This window comes from Ambystoma mexicanum, chromosome 1q (genome assembly GCF_040938575.1).
Source record: "Ambystoma mexicanum isolate Mex_15411 chromosome 1q, UKY_AmexF1_1, whole genome shotgun sequence".
In the NCBI taxonomy this organism is placed as follows: Eukaryota; Metazoa; Chordata; class Amphibia; order Caudata; family Ambystomatidae; genus Ambystoma; species Ambystoma mexicanum.
In genome coordinates, this window is record NC_090922.1 from 295,273,944 (window position 1) to 295,296,842 (window position 22,899).

Below are 22,899 nucleotides of genomic sequence, written 5' to 3' on the forward strand. Positions count from 1 at the left end.
CCAAGAAAAATTGTTGTCCCTGTAGCTTGGCTGTCCAGTTTTTTTTAATTTTTTTTAACTTGGAACAGCCTAGTTTCCTCTCTAAGGAAATCATGTATTTCCAAACATATTTCTTTACCCTGCTTTCAATTTTTGAACAAGTTCTGTTAATCCTTTTGGCATATTCCCTTCTACATGTGATATTGGGTGAGAACCTATGTTTGCATTGCTAACCAGGTCCTAAAGTGTCTCTCTAATTAAAATGCGGAGGTACCTAGAGTACTTTATGGTTCAGCCTTTATAGGCTTGATTTCAGGAGATAACAACCAACTTGTAATTACCAGATACACCTGAACTTTAAATATCATCAAATAGAGGTAGCCACATATGGTTTTCTTGTGGAGGGGGGCAACTTTATTTGGTGTAAGGTGCAAAAGTATCAGGCAATTATAAGTCTGACAGAATGATCTCTAGACTTCCAGGGATCTATGTGATCACTGCGCCACCCATAATGTCGACTTTAAAACATCTGACTTCCATTATGGTTGCGGTACAGTCATCACATAAATCGATGTGCCCTGTATTCCCCTACCTGCCCCCCCCCTACCCACTTACCTTTTCGGCAGCACACTTCTGCTCTGTGTGTGCTGCCGTCTCTCCTGTATCGCTGCAGCGTCACTTCTTTCCCACTAATGTGGGTCGAACTGGTGCCGCAGGGTCCTTTTTTTGAACTTTTCTATTTATTGCCCTCCGCTACCATCTAATGGAAGCGGGGACCACCCCAGAAATCACTGACCCCCATTACTCCGATTAAGGGGAACGGGGGACACCCCCGCAACCCCCGCTCCCATTAGTCGGAGTAATGGTGGTCGGAATTTTAGTACGGCGCAAACGCGCCATATTCGGTATAGGCAACATTTATTGGTGACAGTGTTTGTATGTTTCCGACTTCCAGTGGCTGATATATTCAATCCTGGAAAATGCAGAGTGGCATATAAGCAGTCGTGCATATGATCCACGCTTGAATCTAAACTCCCTTAGATGCAATTCTCAATCAGTGTCTACTATTTCTATCCCAACTGTAGCCCACAATTGCTTCATTTTAGCTTCAGAGACTAAATGCAGTCTAAAAGCACTCTCTGGAGGTTGTCATCATTTCGTCAGTGCTCTTGTGAGTTGCCCTATTCGCAATGCTCTCATAGCGATTTGTGTTGTTGTTTCCCATCCCAAATCACCTCTTTACTACAGTATGCTGCTCAGTCTCTCATCCTACACTACCACTTCATCCCGCCTAATACAGCTGTCCACCATCACCTTTATCCACCCTACCTCCTCATTGTCGCCACCTCAATGTCACTCCTGCCCTCATTAATGCCTGGACACCCTACATCTTCATGCCACTCTGTCAGAATGAAACTCATCGCTCCTCTGTATGCTGGCCCCTTCTGCCTCTTCAGCTCTTGGTCCTTCTTTTTTTCACCCTCTCGGGGGTCTCCCATGAACCCTCGCTCCCTTATGCCATACGCCCCTTCATGCCCTCATCAGTTACACCTTCCTTAACACTGGTAATCATGGTGTATGGCTATCCCCATTCCCTTCCTGTGCATGAGCAAAGATGTCCATCACACAAGTTGCAGTTTTGCAGTGAATGCATCAGTTAAAAACATAGGTGCCTTTTGCACCCTTCAATGGAGACTCTTATACAAATGTTCATATTAAGCTATGGGCCTTGTAATGTCTGCCACTGCATCACAGGGAGGTTCGGACTGTGCTGTGCACCTCCTTTTCTGATTCTGCTTTGCCAGAGAGGCTGACCAGGTGGAGGTGGGTTTTATACTCTTCCACACCCAAGATGGCCACCTTCATATAGGAGAAGATAGGTTATCCTGATCATATAGTCCATAACAGGCCACAACCCATTCAGAATCCAAGGCATTACTAAAATGGAAGTACAGACCACCCACGGGCCACAAATGACTATTGGCAGAAAATCATGGGCCTCATTATGCAATGCAGTAAAAAAGTGGTGATGTAACTTCCAATTTTGGACAGTAATGGAATTATTGGCATTTTTACCACACTGCCTAATTCCATGTTCAGTGTTGGAATAGAGCAGATACTTCCATCCAAGCTTTGGAAGTACTACCTCTGTTTTAATGCCAAAAACTAGAGAAATTACCATAGGCGGAATAAGCACCCATACTATATTTTCCCCATCTCCCCGCCTCCGGAGTCCTATTGACTCCATGATGGGGGCTAAAGTAACAATGTTGTTACCCCAATCGTAAACTGGCGATAATTCTGACAGACCGAGTGGCATTAGTTGTAAACACGTTTATGAGTAATTACTCGAAAATTACTGCCAAACTCGTAATGAGGCCCTTATTTCAGACAAGATGAAAGCTCTGGTTCTCCTTCACAGAAGATAAAAGAGTTACATTCCATATAACAAGGCCCTTGAAAGAGCTTAGGTTGTGACGTTTGTGATAAATAATGAAATGATTTCATATTATGAAAATATTCTCCATTTGTCCGCCCTCTTCTTTTCAGTTAGAACATGGCAATATTTAGTGACTTTCACAAAGATCTACACTGAAGAAAATCCCATAGATGTGCACCTGCTACCTTGTGCCTAGTCACAAAGCAAAGCAAAACTGGAGATTCCTGGAGCATAGTTCAGATGCTCACGTGCTATCCACTGAGAATTGTTCAATGGCATCTCATAGAGGCTCCAGGCAGCTCCAGAGTTGCGCTAGGTTTAGGCTCTGTAACTCTAGTATAAGGTAGCAAGTGCAACTAGTGGGTGTAGCTACACATTGCCTGCTAGAAATGATCAGGTCATTGATATTCTCTGAACCGACTCGGTTAACTCTGGACTCCTGTTTAATCAATTACATCCACCAAGACCACTCAGATCATCATCTGCCCAAGAACCCCCAGTGCTTTCCCACCAAGAACACTGGAGCACGGTATAGACGTGAAGGCTCCCAGCACAGGAGCAAACACCCAATTGAGCTTAAGAACCTCGAAGACCTGACCAAACACGAGCAATCTATGTTTAACCAGCCTGACTCTGCGTCTTCAAACAACTTCCAGAAGGCCTGGGCATCCGTCTGAAACTCTGTTTCCCGAATGAGGGGCCTTTCTGCTAGCAATCACCTAGCTCATCATTCTAGAGATCCAGGAATGGAAATCACACTACTGTGAATGGACTCCCAAATACCCTGTGTTGTTGCTATACCTTCCTATTTTTCCCTCCCCTGGTTTCCATCCCACCCTTCTTCCCCCAGAACCCTGAAATACGCTCCCTTGCTTACAGCGCCTTTACAAATGATCAAATAATTAAAAAAGAAAACCCTGGAGTGTCCTTCATGGAGGCCCTCTTCCTCAGTTCGAGGCCTCCTCTCAAGACCAATAGTTCTGGTTTCTTCCACTAGCAGGATTACTGAGATGCAATCACTTGCTTCCAGGGATCCTTAAACAGTGTACATAAATCCTTCACTTTTCTATTATCATTTTGGGTATCAATATAAATGAGGACATTTTCCTTGTAATTCGTTTTGGGACCCTTTTTGATGCTGAAATCCCACAATTTGGAATTTCGAAGTGCTCGTAGATTTCATTTCGGCCACACGAAATCCATCAGATCCTCCGATATTGAATTGAATTGATTGTTTATTTATTATGCGCTTATACAGCAAGTGTTTCAAAGCACAGCCACGCATGGGAGGGGAGACATAAGGCAGAACAAGACAAACAAGCTTATTAGGCATGGTACATTCAGGTCATAGTCCATAGACAGAAAGTGCGAGGGGGCTGGGGGGTAATGGGGATCAAGAGCAGGCCCCGGAGGCAAGTGCAGAAGACTGGCGAGGAAGCTTGTGACAAGTGAGGCTCTGAGGCTTCCCCAAGCATCTAGTCGGCAAAATGAGCAGAGAGTAGCGGCTAGAGGGAAAGAAAGTGGGTGAGGTGGTTAGCAGGTGAGAGGGATAGAGAAGGAGGAGACAAAGAGGAAGGTCTCGAGGAGTTTCCAGAACTTTAGGTGATCCGCTTCAAGACAGAGAGAGGCAGGGAGGCTGTTCCAGAGGGAGGTACCTGAGGAGGATAAAGATCTCCCCCCAAATCTCTGCTTGGAAAAAACAGCTCACTTGCAGAGCGTTGGAGGAGAGATGCAGAGGGCTCGGGATGGAGAGTATTTAGAAAGCCTTGTGGACAGTTCAAAGGGTCTTGAACTTGAACCTTGCAGCCACGGGGAGCCAGTGGAGGGATTTCAGTCCTGGAGAGATGCGGTCCCTGGGCTTGAGGCCAAGGATAAGTCTTGCAGTTCTGTTCTGGATGAGTTCAAGAGGACGGAGAGTACAGGCAGGGTTGGGAAAGAGGCTGTTGCAGTAGTCCAACATAGAGAGGACCAGAGCTCTGGAGACAGTGGGCTTTTGGGGGGCAATGAGAAAAGGTAGAATACCTCTGAGAAGGTGCAGTTGGTAGTGGGACTTTTTAGAGATGTCTGAGATGTGAGAAGAGAAGGAGAGAGTGGAGTCAAACATAACCCCCAGGTTGTTTGCCCCATTTGTGGATGGAAGTTCAGGGCCCAGGGATATGTGCTTTGTTCCCATAGCATGGTGTTTCTCCAAGCAATTAGGCTTGCTTTCCTGCAGAATAATTTGTAGTCTCAAGACAAATACATTATTGTGATAATGCAATGAAAATTTAGTTTGTGGAACTGCCTCAATTACTCTTGGTAGCACCTTTCACAGACACAATACATAAATAAAATGTCCCCTTCAATATTTCCTCTAAGCTGTGTGCATGTGCACTTGTCAAGCTTCCATCTGGGTGCCACTCAAAAGAATTTTAGCAGCGCACACAGAAAATTCCCACTGTCTCAAGAATTAATATGGTACAAGTCACAGCAATTACCTGACATTTTCTTTCTCTCAAAATAAAGCTAAATTGTGCTAAATAGTCTTGATATTCTAGACCAGCCTATTTATATTTCCCTTCTATGCAAGTGTGGCCTTAAAAACCTGAAATAGAGAATACACCATCAAACATGTATGGAAAGTGGCTCTTTGAACATAAGATCTTACTAAGCTATGCCTGCACACACGAATCATAGAATCTTCCCTCCCCACCCATGACTCCTATACTTGGCTCTACCCCAATTGCACCTTATGACTTCCACTTCCACCCATGTCCACATTTAGATATTGCCGGACAACCTTGAATCTGCCACCTGTCTATTGTTTGTTGTAAAATGAATCACATGCAAAAGCATCATCCATTGTCATGTCACGCGGGAGACTGGGGTCTGCCGCTCCCATTTCCTCCTGGCGAGTCTACCCGCGCGTTTGCTTTCGGGGACTCGCCGGGAGGGGACTCGCCGGGAGGGGAGCGACGGGCTACGGGGCCGGCGGCCTTCGGCGCATGCGCGGAAGACCTCTCTCTCGGTTCCGCGCATGCGCCGTGGACCGGGCTCACCTCCTTGGTGGGGCTTGCTTTCCAAGCCTCGTTATGGGTCCGCCGGCGTCCGGAGACGGAACGGCTTGCGTCCCAGGCCTCTCGGGCGCCTGCAGCCCATAAAAGAGGCCGCGAGTTTCAGCGAGTCGCGTCTCAACGCGGTTCGCTTTGCTCGCCTCGTTGTTCCTGCTTCCACACTTACCTGTGGCCTGTCCTGGGCCAACCTGCTTCCACACTTACCTGTGGCCTGTCCTGGGCCAGCCTACCTCCAGCCCTTACCTGTGGCCTGTCCTGGGTCAGCCTGCCTCCAGCCCTTACCTGTGGCCTGTCCTGGGTCAGCCTGCCTCCAGCCCTTACCTGTGGCCTGTCCTGGGTCAGCCTGCCTCCAGCCCTTACCTGTGGCCTGTCCTGGGTCAGCCTGCCTCCAGCCCTTACCTGTGGCCTGTCCTGGGTCAGCCTGCCTCCAGCCCTTACCTGTGGCCTGTCCTGGGTCAGCCTGCCTCCAGCCCTTACCTGTGGCCTGTCCTGGGTCAGTCTGCCTCCAGCCCTTACCTGTGGCCTGTCCTGGGTCAGTCTGCCTCCAGCCCTTACCTGTGGCCTGTCCTGGGCTAGCCTACCTCCAGCCCTTACCTGTGGCCTGTCCTGGGCCAGCCTGCCTCCAGCCCTTACCTGTGGCCTACCTCGGGCCTGCCTGACTCCAGCCCTTACCTGTGGCCTGTCCTGGGTCTGCCAACCTCCAGTACTTACCTGGGTCTTGCCCTGAGTCAGCCAGCCTTCAGCTGTTCTCACTCTTCCTGTCTTGCTTGTCTCCGAACTTTATCCTGCAAACCTTTGGAACCATCTGCACCAATCGAACTCCTCTATCAACTGCAAATACCTCGCTGTTACACTGGACCTGGAAGATTCATGGTCTCGACAACCAACTCTACCTGGACTGTGGTGTCACCCAGCTGAGCCTTCAATCCTCTTGTCACGCTTTTCTGGAGAGTACTTAATGTGACATTGGGGGTCGGTCCATCCTTCACCCAGTTCCTCTTTTGGGTGGTGGAGAGGCTGATTCCTCGTGCCGCTATTTCATCAGTTTCCGGACTCCAGACTGGCGGCCTCTGCAAGACCATCCACCAAGACTACAGGTACGCGGTCCTCTAGGGCCAATCAGCTTGACATCCATACTGTCAGCTCAAATACTGTGCAACCTCATCCCATGCTCCCTATGCTTTTGTACATATGTCACACACGTGCTTTGAAGCATTACCTTTACAATGCAATATAAAACTCAAATGCTAATTTGTCTTTTTAATGATTTTGAGTAGGCAACCATCATGCTTAGTGTCTCCTACTTTAGCGTTGCTAACATTACCCTATAGGTGGAGGGCAAGATTGCAATATCATTTACCTGGCCTGCTAGGGATAATGGGTATGGACTATGCCTGGGATTACTTGTACATAGTATTAGAACACAGGATATTCAGACAGCTGGAATGGTTTTCTCACAATCTGCATCATTTCCAAGTGCTCAGAATTGCATTGAGCATAGATCATAACAAATGATATGATAACTTGCTGCTATAGAAAAACGGTTTCACTGAGCACTTGTATAATCCTACAGAACATTATTAGTGCAGGGTATGTTGTAAACAATCTTGCATGCACTGCTAAATAAATGTGTACATGCAGAATTATGACATTTTGTTAAACTACACATAATATTATGGCAAGGCTTTAAATATGTTTTGCTTGCAAAGTATTGTGGTTATGCAAATATCCCAGTGAGTATTTTACTGCTACAATTCCTCACTTTTTACAGAGCCCTGTCAACCAATATGGATGGCTAGCTCAGGAGGTGGGGGGAGGTGCGGGCGCAGGGGGTGTTGAAGGGGAGGGCATAGGCGGATGACGAAGAAATCAGCAACTTTCAAAAACCAAGTCAGATGTTTCGGCAGTACAGTGAATGAAATGTGTTTGTTTGCTAAACTAAAGGAAACTCTAGTAACCGTCTAGAAAAATGCACCTTCTGTTGAGGGCTTTCCAATATAAATAAGGGAGCAAATCACACGATGTTCTAGGATCTATGACCAGGGTACAGATGCACTCGACTCTATCAGAATTGACTTCAGAGACCGCGTTCTGACTGAGTTTTTTTTTTTTAACTTTGCCAAGAGATGCTGGACTCCTCAATAGAACTTACTCCCCAGATTTGTGAAATAATGCTTCAACAGACCATGCTGTTTTGCTAGGGAAGTGGCCATTGACTGAAGTGTTTAGGCCTAGAACTTTAAGGTTTACTGCCAATTAAATTAGATGAGACTTTACTGTGCCCTACTCCAAGCTGTATTGGGATGACCATAGAGTTTGTTCCTCTCTCCGAACCGGATTGAACAACTGGGACATTTATTTGGGGTGCTTATATTTGTAAATCTATTTATCTGATGTTTTGTTTGTAAACATTTTATGGCTTTTTGCCAAAATAAAGTGATGTGACTGACTGGTATTAACATGAACTGCAAATATATGTAATTTTAATTTTCTTCAACGCTCCTCAGTAAGGTTCTTGTTGAATTTTGTGTAGGCTTTGGTGAGGAAGGGTGGGCAACACTGTAGTCTGTAATATGTGCCCTGTCATTTCACTTCCCATGTCAGCGTTGCAAGCAGGGATTTCAGAAGATTTTACTCCCTACTTGGAATCAAATGATTTTTCAGGGAGTATAAAAGTAACTAGCTTTGCCAATATGGATACTTTATGCTTCTTAAACATTCTTTACCCTTAAAATGCCTCTTGAGATTGGGCAGTAATATTCCTTCCTGTGCAACTGCTCTGCTGGTCCCTGATTAGAAAATATCAGAGGAGCTTTGTGGGTAGAAGCAAGCAGTGGACTCCTTTTATGTTCATTGTTTTGCGAATTTGTCGAGTACATTTTCCTGTTTTTATGGAGCAAAAATGGATGGTGTATATGCCTCTTAGCTGAAAGGCTGATTTTGAGTAAGCATTGTCACAGCTCTGTTCACAGAACACTATAATGTTGATGGTTAGCAGAGGAACAAGGATTTCTGATCCTAATATTCTTCGGAGCAGTTATTCTGATTTAGTTATCATCCTTACACTAATTATGAGAGGCATACTCTCCCTGCTCTTGAATTACTTCACTAATGTGGCACATGCACTCCTATTGACATGTTTTCTGGCACACTCCTTTTAGTTGTCATTATTCCTTTTGCACATCCTTTTGCATATCATGTATGATTTTTATGACTGCCACCTCAGTTACGACAAGTGATATTTGTTTTTTGTAATACATATGGTTTTTTTCTCAATGAGATAAACACAATTATGCATTGTCTCTGAGCAGTGTTGACAAATGAATAGCCACAACTAAACCAATTGTTTATACTGAGCATACAATGCTTTTTTGTACACTTATTTTTCTCTGCACATGAGTACTTTTGCTAGGTTCTGTGGCAGACCTTAAAGTCTTGGCTGGTTGATGAAGTCTCTTTATAATCACAGACATTTTCTTTTTTAGCCTATATCTTTGGGGAAAGTGTTTAGGATGCACCCTTCACACTTCATAAAGGATTAGAGTGGTTGGGTGGGGACATCCCTTTCCAAACTTTCTTTGTGGATGATTGCTCACTAACTGTGCATGCTCACAAAGTGGCTTACCTCGTTAATTAGTTGTGCACATGGAAAATAATGTGTGCACGAAAGCCAACCATTTCCGCACTTGGAGAAAAATATTAGAGGGAACATTGGGACACCCCTTACTGAGATGATTCAAGGAATGTAACATTATTATAAATTAATTGAATAATATTAGACATGTACTGTATATGTTCTAATTGTGCAAAACATTTCTAAGAAGATTTTTGGGGAAAATGGAAGTGACCACTTATCTAAATCTTACTGTCGCTTGCATTTGGGAATTCATATTTTTCTAGATTCATGTAATTCTTCCCCATTCGTCTTCCTAACAAGAAACCATTAAACAAATAGGATCTGAGCCCCAGATAGGGAAGTGATGCTATACTGTAAACATTAATATTACTGTGGTTTGAAAAAAGTAAGCTAGCATCCCTTCTACCTGAAATTTGATAGTATTTGAGCTAAAAAGCAACACATGCAGAGCACCACCTGACAGCCAGCTGTAAAGCTTGCTTTTGCTTCCTTTTGTCTGTGCATTTGTGGCCTTTTAGCTGAAACAGCCTGTTTGACTGATACTTTTTCAAACAGTGGCTCAAAACGATGTGCACTGGTTCGAATCAGGAAATGCTTGTAAGAATCTCACATTTACATCCAATGCCTTTTAACAGACAGCGTAACCCAAAACTGACGCAGATCTGAAAATGCATAAGCATTTATAAGAGGCTATGCGAAAGGTTTTTGTACGTGTGCTCCTGTGGGGGTGCTCCGGGCATCTCCAGATTTGCCTCAGTTTTAGGATCTGTGAATCAGTTACAAAGTATCAGGTGTAAATAAGATGCTTAGCCGCATTGTCTCGTGGTTTTAAATACAGATCTGTGGGAATCAGTCCCAATGTATGTGTTAATTCATGTCTTTTGGAAAGCATAGATCCTAGCTAATTTTATAAAAATAAGATTTGATTCAGGTCCTTAGCCAAAAACATACAAACAGTCACTGAAAAAGAACATGGTCAACAGTACAAGTTCTGCGGGGTGGTAAAAAAGTGCCAGTCATTCCATGGGCGCCACTTTTTTTTGCGTGGTAACAGAATTGCTGACACTGTTACCGCAATGCTGAATTTGGAGTTCACCCTTAACATGGAGGATTTACCTGCAGAATAATAGTGGAGATAAATCCTCAATCTTACTGCCACAGATCAGTGGATTTATCACACGGTATTACCGCTCATGGTAAATCCACCCACAATCCCCATGGAGTCCTAAGGACTCTTAAATGGGAATTTACACTCTCCCGCCACCCACCTTAATCCCGTGGTAATGCCAATGGACAGTTTAACGGTAAATGAGTTTAGCAGCAAATCGCAAGCTTTACCACCAATTTACCACTAAACTCTGAATGAAGCCCAACACCATGTTCCTTGTGTTTTGGCAGTTTTTGTAAGGGCGTTGCGTAAGGACCGCAATCTGTTATTATCATTTAGATCAACTTACGAAGAAAAAATTATTCACACTTTTCCTGGATATGAGTCCTAGAAAATAACGTTATTGAGGTTTGAATGCAAAGATATAAAATATAACTTGACTCTGGGTTTAACATGTGTAGCACTTAAAGTGTTTTTGGCGTAATATTATTTAAAAATGCAGTACTAAATCGACTTTAAATTTTTCTGTAAATGGCAACTTGTGGGGGTCGTGAGGAACTCATGCTACACTATGTGGTTTTCATGTTCAATGCAGCTTAAACCAGTGATCACCTAATAATATTTTAGCTCATACCGTTCTCACCTTTATGCATAAGTCGCTACTAAAGATGGCGTACCCGTGAATGGCTATCATGTATGACTTGATCATTTGAAACTCTATTGATGCTTTTCTACAGGTCTAAAATGTACCTGTGCCAGTGGCTATACTGAAGCTGATTTTGGTTCGCCTTTGGTGACCTGCACTCCGTGCGCTACTGCCGTAAGTATGACCAACAGCGTAGTGAGGAACACGCATTGACAAAATGAAAGTGCTTTGCTTTATCTTACGCCAGATAGAATCTTTGGTAGCGAGGCACAGCAAGTGCAGCCTCACAAGCCAAGATTCTCTCATCATATTCCAGAGTAATGCCAGACACAACTATCACATGCCGGGTACCGGCTCATACGTCCATGTGCCACCATCATGTGTCACCTGGTTTTGTTAAAGGGGGACAGCCCACGAGAATGGCATCTGCGCCAAGTAGACATGTCTAACCAACTGTTCTCGTAGAAGGGGGGAAATTTGAGGGCCATAGCGAGCTTGCAAGCCCTGCATAGCTTAATTGCGGCTGTTCCTTCTGGGGTCTTATTTGCCCTGAAAGTTGGAAAGTTTGTTATAGGGAGAATTCTGAATTCTGGGACTTTATTCAGGAGGTGGAGAGCGATTGCAGAGAATTGTCTGCCTCCATGGGTTGTGCACAACTTTTTTGGGATTAGCAGGTGATTGGCCTGTGTGAAGAGTCGGGTTCCCTAGGGTTGAAGTGGTAAACTCTTTTCTTGTCAGCATTGTGTTGAGGTCCTTCTATTTCAGGGAGTCACATTAAGATTCCCCTGTAAACATGTGCAATGTCCCATGACTGGGGCCAACAGCTACCGTCATTGACTTTCATGGATTTCTTTTTCTTTTAGGGTCTGATTGTTTCATTGGATAAAAGACTATGCCTTATGTGTTTAAATTCCAGCTGCGCGTGTGGAGCCAATAGCGTGCGAGGTACTGTATATAAATCTTATTCTCTTTTTACTGTTTCTGAGGGCCACTGACAGGGAACTTTCCTCAGATGTTGGGGTTGTTCTCCTAGGATCATAATGATGAAGTGGTTGCTACATTTGTGGCTGTTCCTAATGTCACTTGCCCCAGTACAACTGTACATCCTCTGTCAATCAGTGTGCGGGTCTTCCAATGCTAAGCCCTCAGAAGTGTCTTAATTTTAATTTATATGAGAAATGTGGGGTCCAAATTCGCTACATAGATGCTATAATCCAGAGGTCTGCAACCTTTGGCTCTCCAAATGTTTTGGACTATGACTCCCATGATCCCTCACTGTTGGGTATAATAGATAGGGTTGAATGGGGTTGTAGCCACACATAAACAGAGACCCAAATGTTGCAGCTCTATGCTCTAATCTATGCTCTAATCCTATAATTATATCCAGGGCTCAACAAGGAACTTCTTCTAGTGTCATGGAAAATACTTCATAATATTGAATATATTCATTCTTCTCTGTCCGTCAAACATCATAACAATCAGAGCCTATGTAATAGGTTATCACTTACACGCGCACTGAGTTATGAAGACTGAGTCGGTGCATTACTTTAGCCCTTGCTTCTTGTTTCCAAAGCTACGGCATACTATGGAGAACTTAAACTTTCGGGAGCCAGGGAACATATGGTTAGAGCTAAACTGTAGCTGAACCAAGAGTCTTGCTTGGCTATTGCAGCCAAACACAAGCTGGGCCTGTAATATAAGGGCTGTTTAAATCTTGGAATGCAATATATCCAGTACAGCACTCTCAGTTCCACAACACAAGAACCATATCTGGGATCCTGCCTCGCCACCACCCACAGTAAAAAACCCATACCTGCAGTCCTGCCTCCCCAAACCCACAACAGAAGACCCAGACTTGGCATCGTGCCCGTCACAACACAAGACCAAGTCCTGTCATCCTGCCTTCTCACCCACATAACAAAAGACCATACCTACCTTCTGCGGCCCGCACAACACATAACCCATAACTGTTATCCTGCCTTCTCATCACCCACAACTAAGACCAAAACATGGTGTCCTAACTCCCCCAGGCTCCACTGTTTTGGCGCTAACGGAATTACTGCTGTTTTTACCACACCGCCCTTCCACCACTTGAAATCCTGGAGTAAATCAGCAGAACCAAGTGTCAGTAACAGTAATCGAGTTTGGCGGTATTCCAGCAGATTTATCACTGAAATACCATTAAACTCATTATGAGGCCCAAAAGGATGGAGATCGCTTCCAAACGGTTATAACATTTTTAATTTCAAAATGTTGCCATTGATTGTACAAATAAATAAAACTACTGGTACAACCCGCTGTTGCATGGGTCTGTAGCTGACGTGCAGGTGGGGGGTATGCTATAGCCTTGTGTATGTTTTATTGGGTCATAACTTCCTGTTCTTGAAAAATCACAAAATCAGCAATCTCCCAAATTCGCCTATACTCATAGCACAGGGCCGGACTCCGCTCCACACCTGTGCAGGGAGAATGAGTGGGGTTGTTCAGATTTCACCATTGCCAGTGCATCCCAGACTGGTATGCCGAACTTGGGCAAAATCTCAGCCCACCAACTGTTATGGGGCTGGAGCCAACAATCACCAAATCAGCAAACTCCCCAAATCGCCTATACTGATAGCACAGGGCCGGACCCCACACTGTGCAGTGTGAATGGGTGGGGTTGGTCAAATCTCGCTCTCACCAGTACACCCGAGACTGGTATGCCAACCTTGGGCAAAATCTAAACCCAACTGTTTTGGGACTGGAGCCAACCCTGAACATACAAACACACTTACACAAAAAATCAGGCTGGGATACAAGAGAGAAGTTGAATTATGTCCTTTGATGACCAGGTCAAAGATGACCACTTGGTCATGCAAGCCAAAAATGAAGGAAGCTCAGTTACGGTCTCAAAAACCTGGAGAACAAAGGAGTTAATGTGTGGCCAGCTGCCTATCAGTGAGTTAGACACTTTTAATCATGCATCATTTTACTTGCTTTCTCATCAGTGGGCTACTGTTTTGCTCTGCATCGCATATGGGGCAACAAGTACATTCTTTCATTCCATTTCAAGTTGAAGACCCCCTAAAGGACCACCCCGCTAATCTCCAAGGGCCACTAAATGACTTTGCTGGACCTCATGTATCCATTGCATTGCAGTGAGAGATCTACATTAGAAATTAATTGTTCTCTACTTCGGTCACAAGACGGCTTGCAGAGTATTCAGGAAAACTTTGGCCCTGACCACTATATTACATCAGCAAGGGCTCTCCTTGTTCTCATACCTGGATAAACGGTTGATGCAGGCTATGTTTTTGTAGATTGTTGTTCATCACATCAAAATCACTTGCCAGATGCCTCAAAGGTTTGGACCAATGGGAAGAAGTCACACCTTCTTTTGTCTCATAACGTGACTTTTATTGAAACAAGATTCTTACTCTGCTGGTGTAGAAATCAGGAAACTGCCCTACATGTAGTCCAATAAGCAACATAAGCAGCGTAGGTAAAGACAGCCCTCAGCTCACAAACCTCTGGGATTTATAGGTTTTTTTGAAGAAGGCATGGTATCGAGACACAGACACAATGGATACAAGTTTTGAAAACATTTATTTACACTTTTTATTGCAATGGTATAATTCCTAACTTGCCCTAACTGTGAAATGGGTTTAATCTCGACCATTAAACAATAATAAATATGTCCAAGTCAGACTGGTCAAAATAAAAAGGCCTACACTAAGAAAACCTAACCTTGCCCTCCTTTTTATAATTACAAACGTGTTAAGGGAATACAAAATGAAAATATTGTCTCAAAAGAAAAAGTCAGAATGGCTTCAGTACCAACTCCCTTCCCCACGTTCAGCCCCACAGAGTCCAGAGAGTCTCTCAAAAAACCAAATGATGGGTGGATGGCACGGTTCTGTCAGTCTTGCACAATGTGGCTCACTAGTACAATTCAATAGGTGAATTTTGGCAGCTCAATCACTTACTTAGGTTTGACCCGCCTTGCCATCAATACTCGGGTCATATATTCTCAATTTCTCACAGTTCCTGCATAGGCTTCCCTCCGCCGGGCTCGAGCCTGTCTTGTTTCTCCTTCATAGGGGTTCCCTTCCCCACATTCTATCTTGTATATCTTTTCACTGTCGAAGACTTTCGAGAATGCAAGGAATTCACATATACCTCTACATGACCACTTTGACCTCTCTTTCAACAATCCTTCAGCTCACATTCTTTTCTTGTAGCACCAATGCCTCTTGGTACTTGTAGTACTTATTGTCATTCACTTGCCTTCTTGGCCTTTTTCCAAAGTTCTTATATTTTACTTTTGCACTCTTGCCATATTTTACAATCCACAAATGTCACTTTTCTCTTATTCAACTTTCTTTCCTTTTCGCGGTTTCCTTTAATCTCCACTTGTAATATCTTTCAAAAATTCATAACGTTGCACAGAGACTTTCGAATGTGTGACTTCATCTCGTAGGACCACTCTGCTACTTTGTATCCTCGTCTTTCAACAATTGTTCTCTACATTTGTGTTTTATCGGCACACACGCAACCTTCAACTTTCACTTTACAGTCACTTTCTCTTTAACATCAACCAGACTTTTGTTTCCTTCGATAATGCACCGGCTATGTTAATTGGATTTCTTTCATCTCTTTCATGCAGTTCAAGGCCGTTACCAATGCCTCTTCTGCTCCTCCCCAACTCCGCCATTCATCCGGGAGGGTCGCGGGATGCTTTCTGGCAACTTGAAGGTCTCTTTCCTCCTCTCGCTCGGCTCTGCTCTTCCAACAGCCATGGCCTCCCGAAAGCATGAGCATCTTGCTTGGCTTTCTCTTGATCCTCCCAACTGTAGATCAGCCCATTGGCCTTCCACCTACCACAGCCTGGTTCGCATCAGCCTTGGAAGAGCTGTTCCTTCTCGTACCCAGCCTCACCCAAAGTGTGCCTATGCACGCCACCTTTTATCTGCACGCCACCTTTAATCTGCACATGGAGTGTTAATAAGTCGCAGGCGTACATTGTTAGGTTACGTGCCTGACTCTGCCTGGCCTCATTACAGGGACAGGGCCAATGCAAGTCAGGGAAGGTAATCCTTCTAACCTCTTTCCTCATCTTCCTTGGTGCAGTACTTTTGTCAAGGTAAAGTGGGGGGGATTAAGGGAGTTGTAGTTTCCCATAAAATAAGAAGGGATAGAGGTTAAATGGGTTGTGGAAAAAGGGGAATACCATGGCTCACCATTGAGTGATTCTCCCTAACTTTCCGAGGACCGCCTACCGTGGTGATCCTCCCTCGCTTGTCCACCCCCACGGTCGGGATCCAAAAACTATGGTCTTTCCCTGACCACCTGAGTACAGGATCCCCGGGGACAAGGTTGTGAAACACCCTCTGGTTTTTCACAGTTTGTACACAATGCGTTTCCTACAGAAAAGTCGGTTTGATACATTTTGTTGGTTTCATTAACTATGAGCGTTCTCTGACCTTAAGGTGCATGGTTTTACAGTTCCATTCAAGACCTGACCAATTCTGCTTGGTCTGCTCACATTTTACAGGCCACCGCCTTCAGTGGATTTCTTCATTACACGTAATAAGACCAGATCTGGTGCCCACTGCCCATGTGATCACTGTTCCGAATCTCAAGCAGTAAAACACAGCTTCAATGGTGATGATTCTTGCATCAGTGGGTATGCCTGTGCCCGGGGTAGAGCCAAGAGCTATGGTTACACAGCCTTAAGGGTTTTCATGTGGTGCCAACCAAGCAGACCTTTCACTGCATCACCTCGAGAAACATGGCTGTGGTCGCTTTTTCACCTTCGCAACTATAGCTGCAGTTTTGCTCTGCCTGTGGCTCATGTACACCTAGTAGGTGCCTATCAGAAATAAGATACAGTTAACTTCGACACTAGGAACGAAGAGGCTCTCAGATTGAGGCAGAATATTCTGGCTTTGCTCCAGTACCAAGGAGCACCTGCTTGTCAGCGACTTCCTGTCCACGGTCACATGGCAACTTGCATTGTTATTGTTACTTCTGAGAGACTTCACTTTAAGGCCTCAAATCTCCTACCTGCACAAATCCCTCTCAGTCTTCTATTTGAAGATTATCATGGATACCAACAGTCTAGCATAGGCAGGCGACCTTGATCAGCTTAACCATACAAGTTATATGGTTTCACCACGAAGTGTCCAGATCGTTCAATTAGAAAGAGCTTGCAGCAATTTGTTGGCTCCATTTTCCTCACTCGATACAGGCCATTGCGGCGTGCATATCGACATACAATACCACATTGATGTTCTAGGTGAACCATCATAGGGGAACAAGGTCACAAACTCTTGCAGAACAAGCCTTTGTGAGCGAACTGTGGGTAGCGCATCCGCTGATACACTCTCATCTGTCATCATAAGGAGGTGGACAATATTCAGGAAGCTCTGGGCCTCATTACGACTGTGCAGGTCCTAAAACACCGGTGCAAGTATGCCTACCGGCACCAGTGTTTCTGGACCGGCACAGTACGACTCTGCAGGTGGGTGCTGCCCTGCCCATCAGGGTCAGACCTGGCGGGCGAAACGGCACCCGCCTGTGGAGTTTCACGGACGCACTAGCACCATTATTAATGGTGCTGGAGCTTCCGTGTTCCCCATTCCCATTGAGTACCCATTCCCATTGAGTCCTATGGTACTCAATGGGAATGGGGAATTACAAAATTACCGGCGCCTGACTTCCCGGCCGCCGGACTCGGAATAGCCCAAAGGCACCGGGTAGACAGGCGCCGGTAATTCGTTACGGGTCTGGTGGCAACCTGCCGGTTTTACTGGCACGGTTACCGCCAGACCCGTAATGAGGCCTACAGTCTTTCCTTCATTCCAGGAGATGTCCCCACACCCAGAACTGTTTTACTAAATCTTTTCCGACACAGTGTTTCCATCAAAGATCCCATTACCTCTCCAGACAACTTTTCTGTCCCCTGGTTTTACTTCAGGCTCTGGCATCCAAGGCGTGTGGCACAGAAGCTTGGGTCCTGAGTGGTCAGGTGGTTAGTTTTATGATTTACCTCTTTTCCATTGGTTGCCAAAACTCCCTGATATGATGCATATTGATGCAACTTCAATTCGAGTAGTTCCTTTTTCCCCTGAACATCTTGAAATCCATGGTTTTACCATGGTCAACCACAAAGTCCATGAATGACCATGGCTTGTCCATGATTTTCACCATGGTTAACCATTGAAGACCATGGCTGTGAAAACTCCACTTGTAGGATGCATGTTGAAGCAAATTTAGTTCAAGTTTTCCCTTTGTTCACCGTAGATCTTGGCTTTCATGGTTGTCCATGATTTTACCATGGTCAAACACAAAGCCCCTGAATGACCAAGGTTTGTCCATGATTTTCCTCATGGTTAACAATTGAAGGCCATGGATGGTTAATCACTCATGGACAGATCAAGGATAACCATGGTCTAACGGTGTTCAAGATGTTGCGGTTGCACAAGGTTGTCTCTGATCCTGAAGAATGTGTTAACCATCGATAGAGATGAGCCTTTGCATGGTCATGTATGCTTGTTTATCCCTTGTTTGTTTTAACTGTGGAGTAACACAAATGTGATATTTACAATTAAAACCACATATGGTCATGCATGACTATGGTTAATAATATCTGCCACACAACAGCACTGTCCCATGAACTAGTTTATGAGTGAAATAGCCATGCCTACTGAAAAGATTTGCCTCATCTCAGAAATGTCAGCGAATCTTTCAGACATCACTCAAAAAGGAGAAAACACTTGAAACAAGGAGGGTAAACTTTTATGATAGATCAGGTTTTTCTGTTGAGTAATACGTGTTTGTGCATTGCAGGGCCACACCTTTAAAATACGCTTTTAATATCAGGATGACTTCAATAAGTTGTATTACTAAAATAACTCAATAGTGGTAAACATGCCTACATGCACTTTGAATTATTATAGAATGCATTCATTCAAGTGGGATGAAAACATAGCTCACTGTTGCAACGCAATGCCATCTGCGAGGGTGAAACAGCCGGAGCTGATTATTTATTTTTAGTAATACAATTATGTGGATAGTTCTGTTTCTGAAACCGGGATCTGCAAATCTGTCCGCCATTTCATGATTCTCCATGCCAAAAAGCATACTGCACGCATGTACCTTCTTGGGACCGTCTCCTAACATCCCCAGAAACTGCCCTGCATGTCACATGAGCATCCCTGAACGCTGCCACTGGAAGTCAAAGATCCAACAGTCAGAGGTGACATTTTAACCATACACCATTGATTAAAAATATTATATTGTGTATTCTAACCTCCTGGTGATAGTTATTAAAATCTAAATATAAGCCATGTCTGGTTATGACATGGTGGCTATTGAGGTTACACAATTATACAGCCACAAGAATTGGATGTCATATTATCATCTCCTTGGTGATTATTGATCCATTTCTGAAAGGGCTTGGTGTGTATTGGCCACCTGACCTTGGTTACCTACAACAACCATGTGGGGCCTTGCCCAGGAAGCAACTCTTTGATTCCACTGAGGAGAGTTGAGTCCTTCCTCCAGGGAACAGGAACCCTACTCGGGAGGTCTCCTGGGGACCAGTGCTTCCAAAGACAGTCCTATCATTACAATGACACCTCACACCCAAGTGCTGATTATTAGAGATTTCGGATGGGGCAGACAGAGAAAGGGGATGTAGATGAAGTAGCCCAGAGGAGAGGTTCAAACCACAGAGGGGTCTCACCATCTTGGATATGCTACGGCTCGCAAACGTGAGCAGGCAAAGGACACTTGGCACAGCAACCTGTATTGGACCCTTAAAAACAGTTTTCTCTGGACCAATCCACTGAAGTATTTTGCTAATATAAGGGGGGACAGTCCCCTTAGTGGATTAACCTTTGGTCTTAAAGACAAAAGCAAGAAGGATTCACTTGGAACTCTTTTGGTGGCAGTGTATTCCAAAGTGTTCTGTCATAGAGGTGAAGGCAGAGTGTTTAAAGGAAGAGAAAGCTCTTCTCCATACCTATTCCCAGGGCACATTAAAGGTGAAACTGAAGTGGACCTAGGTCTCTCTGCTGTCTGTGCACTGGAAAAAGTATCCTGTTTACTGGAAGTGAAGGGCCCCTGGTGCCAAACAATCTTCCCTGAGTGGAAGAGCGGAACAAATCATTCACCTTGTCCCTGGAAACCTTAGAGTGGGAGTGCCAGCTAATCAGAACCCTGTTCTCCACCTTGAGACGCTTATTGAGCTGGCTTGACTGCGCTTGACTCTCCTCAAGGTGCTGGAAGGCCTGTAGTGATGCTCTTGGCCCTCTAAGCACTTAAATTGCTCATATGCTCTTCGAGCCATATAAATGCCAACTTGACTCATCGGCCAACTCGATGGAAGTGCTCGACTCGCTGCATCTCGATCATCGACTCAACCACATAGAAGCATTGTCTAGACCCGATTCGAAAGGTGACCCGCTGAATGCCATTGACTCCCCCATCTGGAATGCTGACTCAATCCACTGTGAGCCCTGTCTCAAAGTCACTAAAATGGAAACTCACCATTGGGATAGCACCGCTCAACAGTCTCAACACTGGTGTGACTGCATTAAAGCACCTAGAATCCTGGGTAAATGCTTTTGTGACCTAAAGACAAGAAACCAAAGCTATTCAGAGTGGTCCCATCCCTCGGGTCTACCTTAAAGTGCCCTTCTACACCATTTTACAAAACATTGGCAGTGCTGAAATATTTGCCTGAGAACTCCTGCCTTCAAACCAAGAGTGCCCCTTTATTCCTAACATCTGCTCCTCTGTGTTTTCCTGTACAGGGTGTGAGCCAGTAGTGTATTTATTATGTGTGTGCACTTTTGTTAGTTTAATAAAGATGCTATTATTATAGATCCTTGGTTGGATATTCTTTTATTTCGGCACCCTTGTGCTATTGTTGTTTGTGGTGCTTCTGTAGCAACTCACTCCCCCCCTGAAGAGAGAGCCTGCCCTCATCCCACTTTAATAAAAGAGGTGAAGGGGGTATACCTGCTGGGATGTTCCTGTTACACCTGTCCTCTGGTTTGTTATTGATATTTTGTTATAATCACTGTATACAGCATCGCCCGCGGCGTATCAACTTCCTCCCTTTCCCTGCCACTCCTACATACTCTCCCTCCCCTTTGCCACCTCCTTCCTCCTCCTCTGCCTCCTCTCTGGCACCCCCCTCCACTGCCTCTCTGGCCACTATGCCACCTCCAGCTACTGCCCCTGCCCACCCTCGGGTCTCTCGCCTCTTCCGCAGGGTGTACCCCATTCCTGTACCCTGCCGTGGAAGTCTTTCAAAATTATCAACCTGCTCCACGTAGCTACTCCCAACTCTCGCTTTGCTGTCAAACACTCCTCTGACATCTGCCACCTTCTCGAAGACCTTGACCTTGATGTCCTCGCTCTCAACGAAATGTGGTTCACGGCCAGCTCTGTCGCAAACTTTGACACTCTCCTCCCTGAGGGCTATAAGATCCTCTCTGAGCGCAGCACCAATTGACCCGGAGGTGGAGTGGCCCTGATCTTTCCTGATTCTGTCATTCCTACGCAAGCCTGTACCTCCTTTGAATGCCTGGTCTGTAAGCTCTCTATCTCTCCTGACCTCTCTCTAACTATGGCCACCACCTACAGGCCACCTGGCCAGGTCACACTCTTCCTGTCAGAATGGGCAAACCTCAGCTCTTCTCTTCTTGCCACAACCTCTCAGAGATCTCAACATCCACCTGGATGCCTCTGACCTCTCCTCTTGGCTCTTGCGCAACCTTTGCGACTCTCTATCACTTTCCATTCTATCCTCTGGTCCGACACACTCTGCCGGACACACCTTGGATGGTCTCATCTCCTCGGACATAACCCTCTCACTACTCCTCTCTCTTGTAATGACCACTTTCTGCTCTCCTCCCACCTGAAGCTTCCTGTCCCCCAGGCCAAGCCCACCCCAACACTGCCACCTGCCTTCTCGCTCATTCGGCCCATGAAGCGAGTGTCAGTGGCCGCCTTTGCTGCCACTTTCTCTGCTCCTCTTACTCCTGTTGCTGACTCCAACTCTGACACAGCTCTCGCCAACCTGCATCTTTCTAACTCCAACACTCTGGACATCCTTGCCCCTGTCATGAGGATCTATCTGAAGCCTACCTTCAAGTGCAACTCTTGGTATGACTCTGGCTTGGCCGCTCTGAAACGTAAGTGCAGGGTAGCTGAGCAGAAGCGGAGGGTATTGGGCTCCTCCCGTGACGAACTGGCCTGCCACCTGCTCCAAAGAAAATACAGACTCTCCCTCTTCTCCAACGTGAGGGTCCACATTCAAGTACCCATCTCTGCGGCCCCTAACAACATAGCCAAACTCTTTAAAATCTGCAAGGAGCTGGCCAATGCCAATCCTATTGCAGTCTTCACCTCTCTTGTTCCCTCCCTGGCCCTTTGCTCGGCTCTGCATCTCATTTCACCACTAAAACTCAGGACATCCTTTTCTCACTTTCCCTTTTCCTCTCTCTCCGCCTCTACCTCTGTCAGACCCCCTTAGGCCACATCTCCCCTCCTCTCCTTCTTTCCTACCTCTCCGCTATAACATCTGACAATGTTTCTAGACAAGTCCGTCTATGAAAGTGTCTTCCAAACATGTGATCCCCTGCTCTTCCAAAACTATCAAGGACCACATTGCTTGCCTCGCTTATGTCTTGGCCGATTTCTGTAAACATTCTTTTGCCACTGGATCTTTCCCGTCTCTCCTTAAGCACACCCTTGTGGACCCCCTTCCAAAAAAGCCATCTGCCGATCCTTCCTGTCCTGCAAACTATCACCTGATCTAAATCATTCCGTTCCTGGGCAAGCTCCTGGAAAAGCAGGCCATCTCCCAACTAACCCTCCACACTGAATCTGTTGGTTGCCTACATGCCCTTCAGTCTGGCGTCAGAGCAGCAAGAGGCATGGAAACTGCTCTTCTGAACACCTGTGAAGATCTGTTCTCTAACCTTGACTCCAACTCTCCCACTGTCCTCATTCTCCTTGACCTCTCCTCTGCCTTTGATA

The 22,899-nt window shown here is 45.3% G+C and overlaps 1 protein-coding gene across 2 annotated transcripts in view; it reads left to right on the forward strand.

Annotated features, from left to right (window-relative positions):
- Nucleotides 1–22,899, forward strand: part of LOC138527483 (meckelin-like) — a 642,839-nt gene that overhangs the window by 297,318 nt on the left and 322,622 nt on the right. For both annotated transcript variants that reach the window (XM_069638711.1, XM_069638700.1), the window contains exons 2-3: nucleotides 10,955–11,037; nucleotides 11,727–11,808. In XM_069638711.1, coding sequence (XP_069494812.1) covers nucleotides 11,763–11,808 — 46 coding nt within the window. In that variant the 5' untranslated portion in view covers nucleotides 10,955–11,037; nucleotides 11,727–11,762. The remainder of the gene's footprint in view (nucleotides 1–10,954; nucleotides 11,038–11,726; nucleotides 11,809–22,899) is intronic.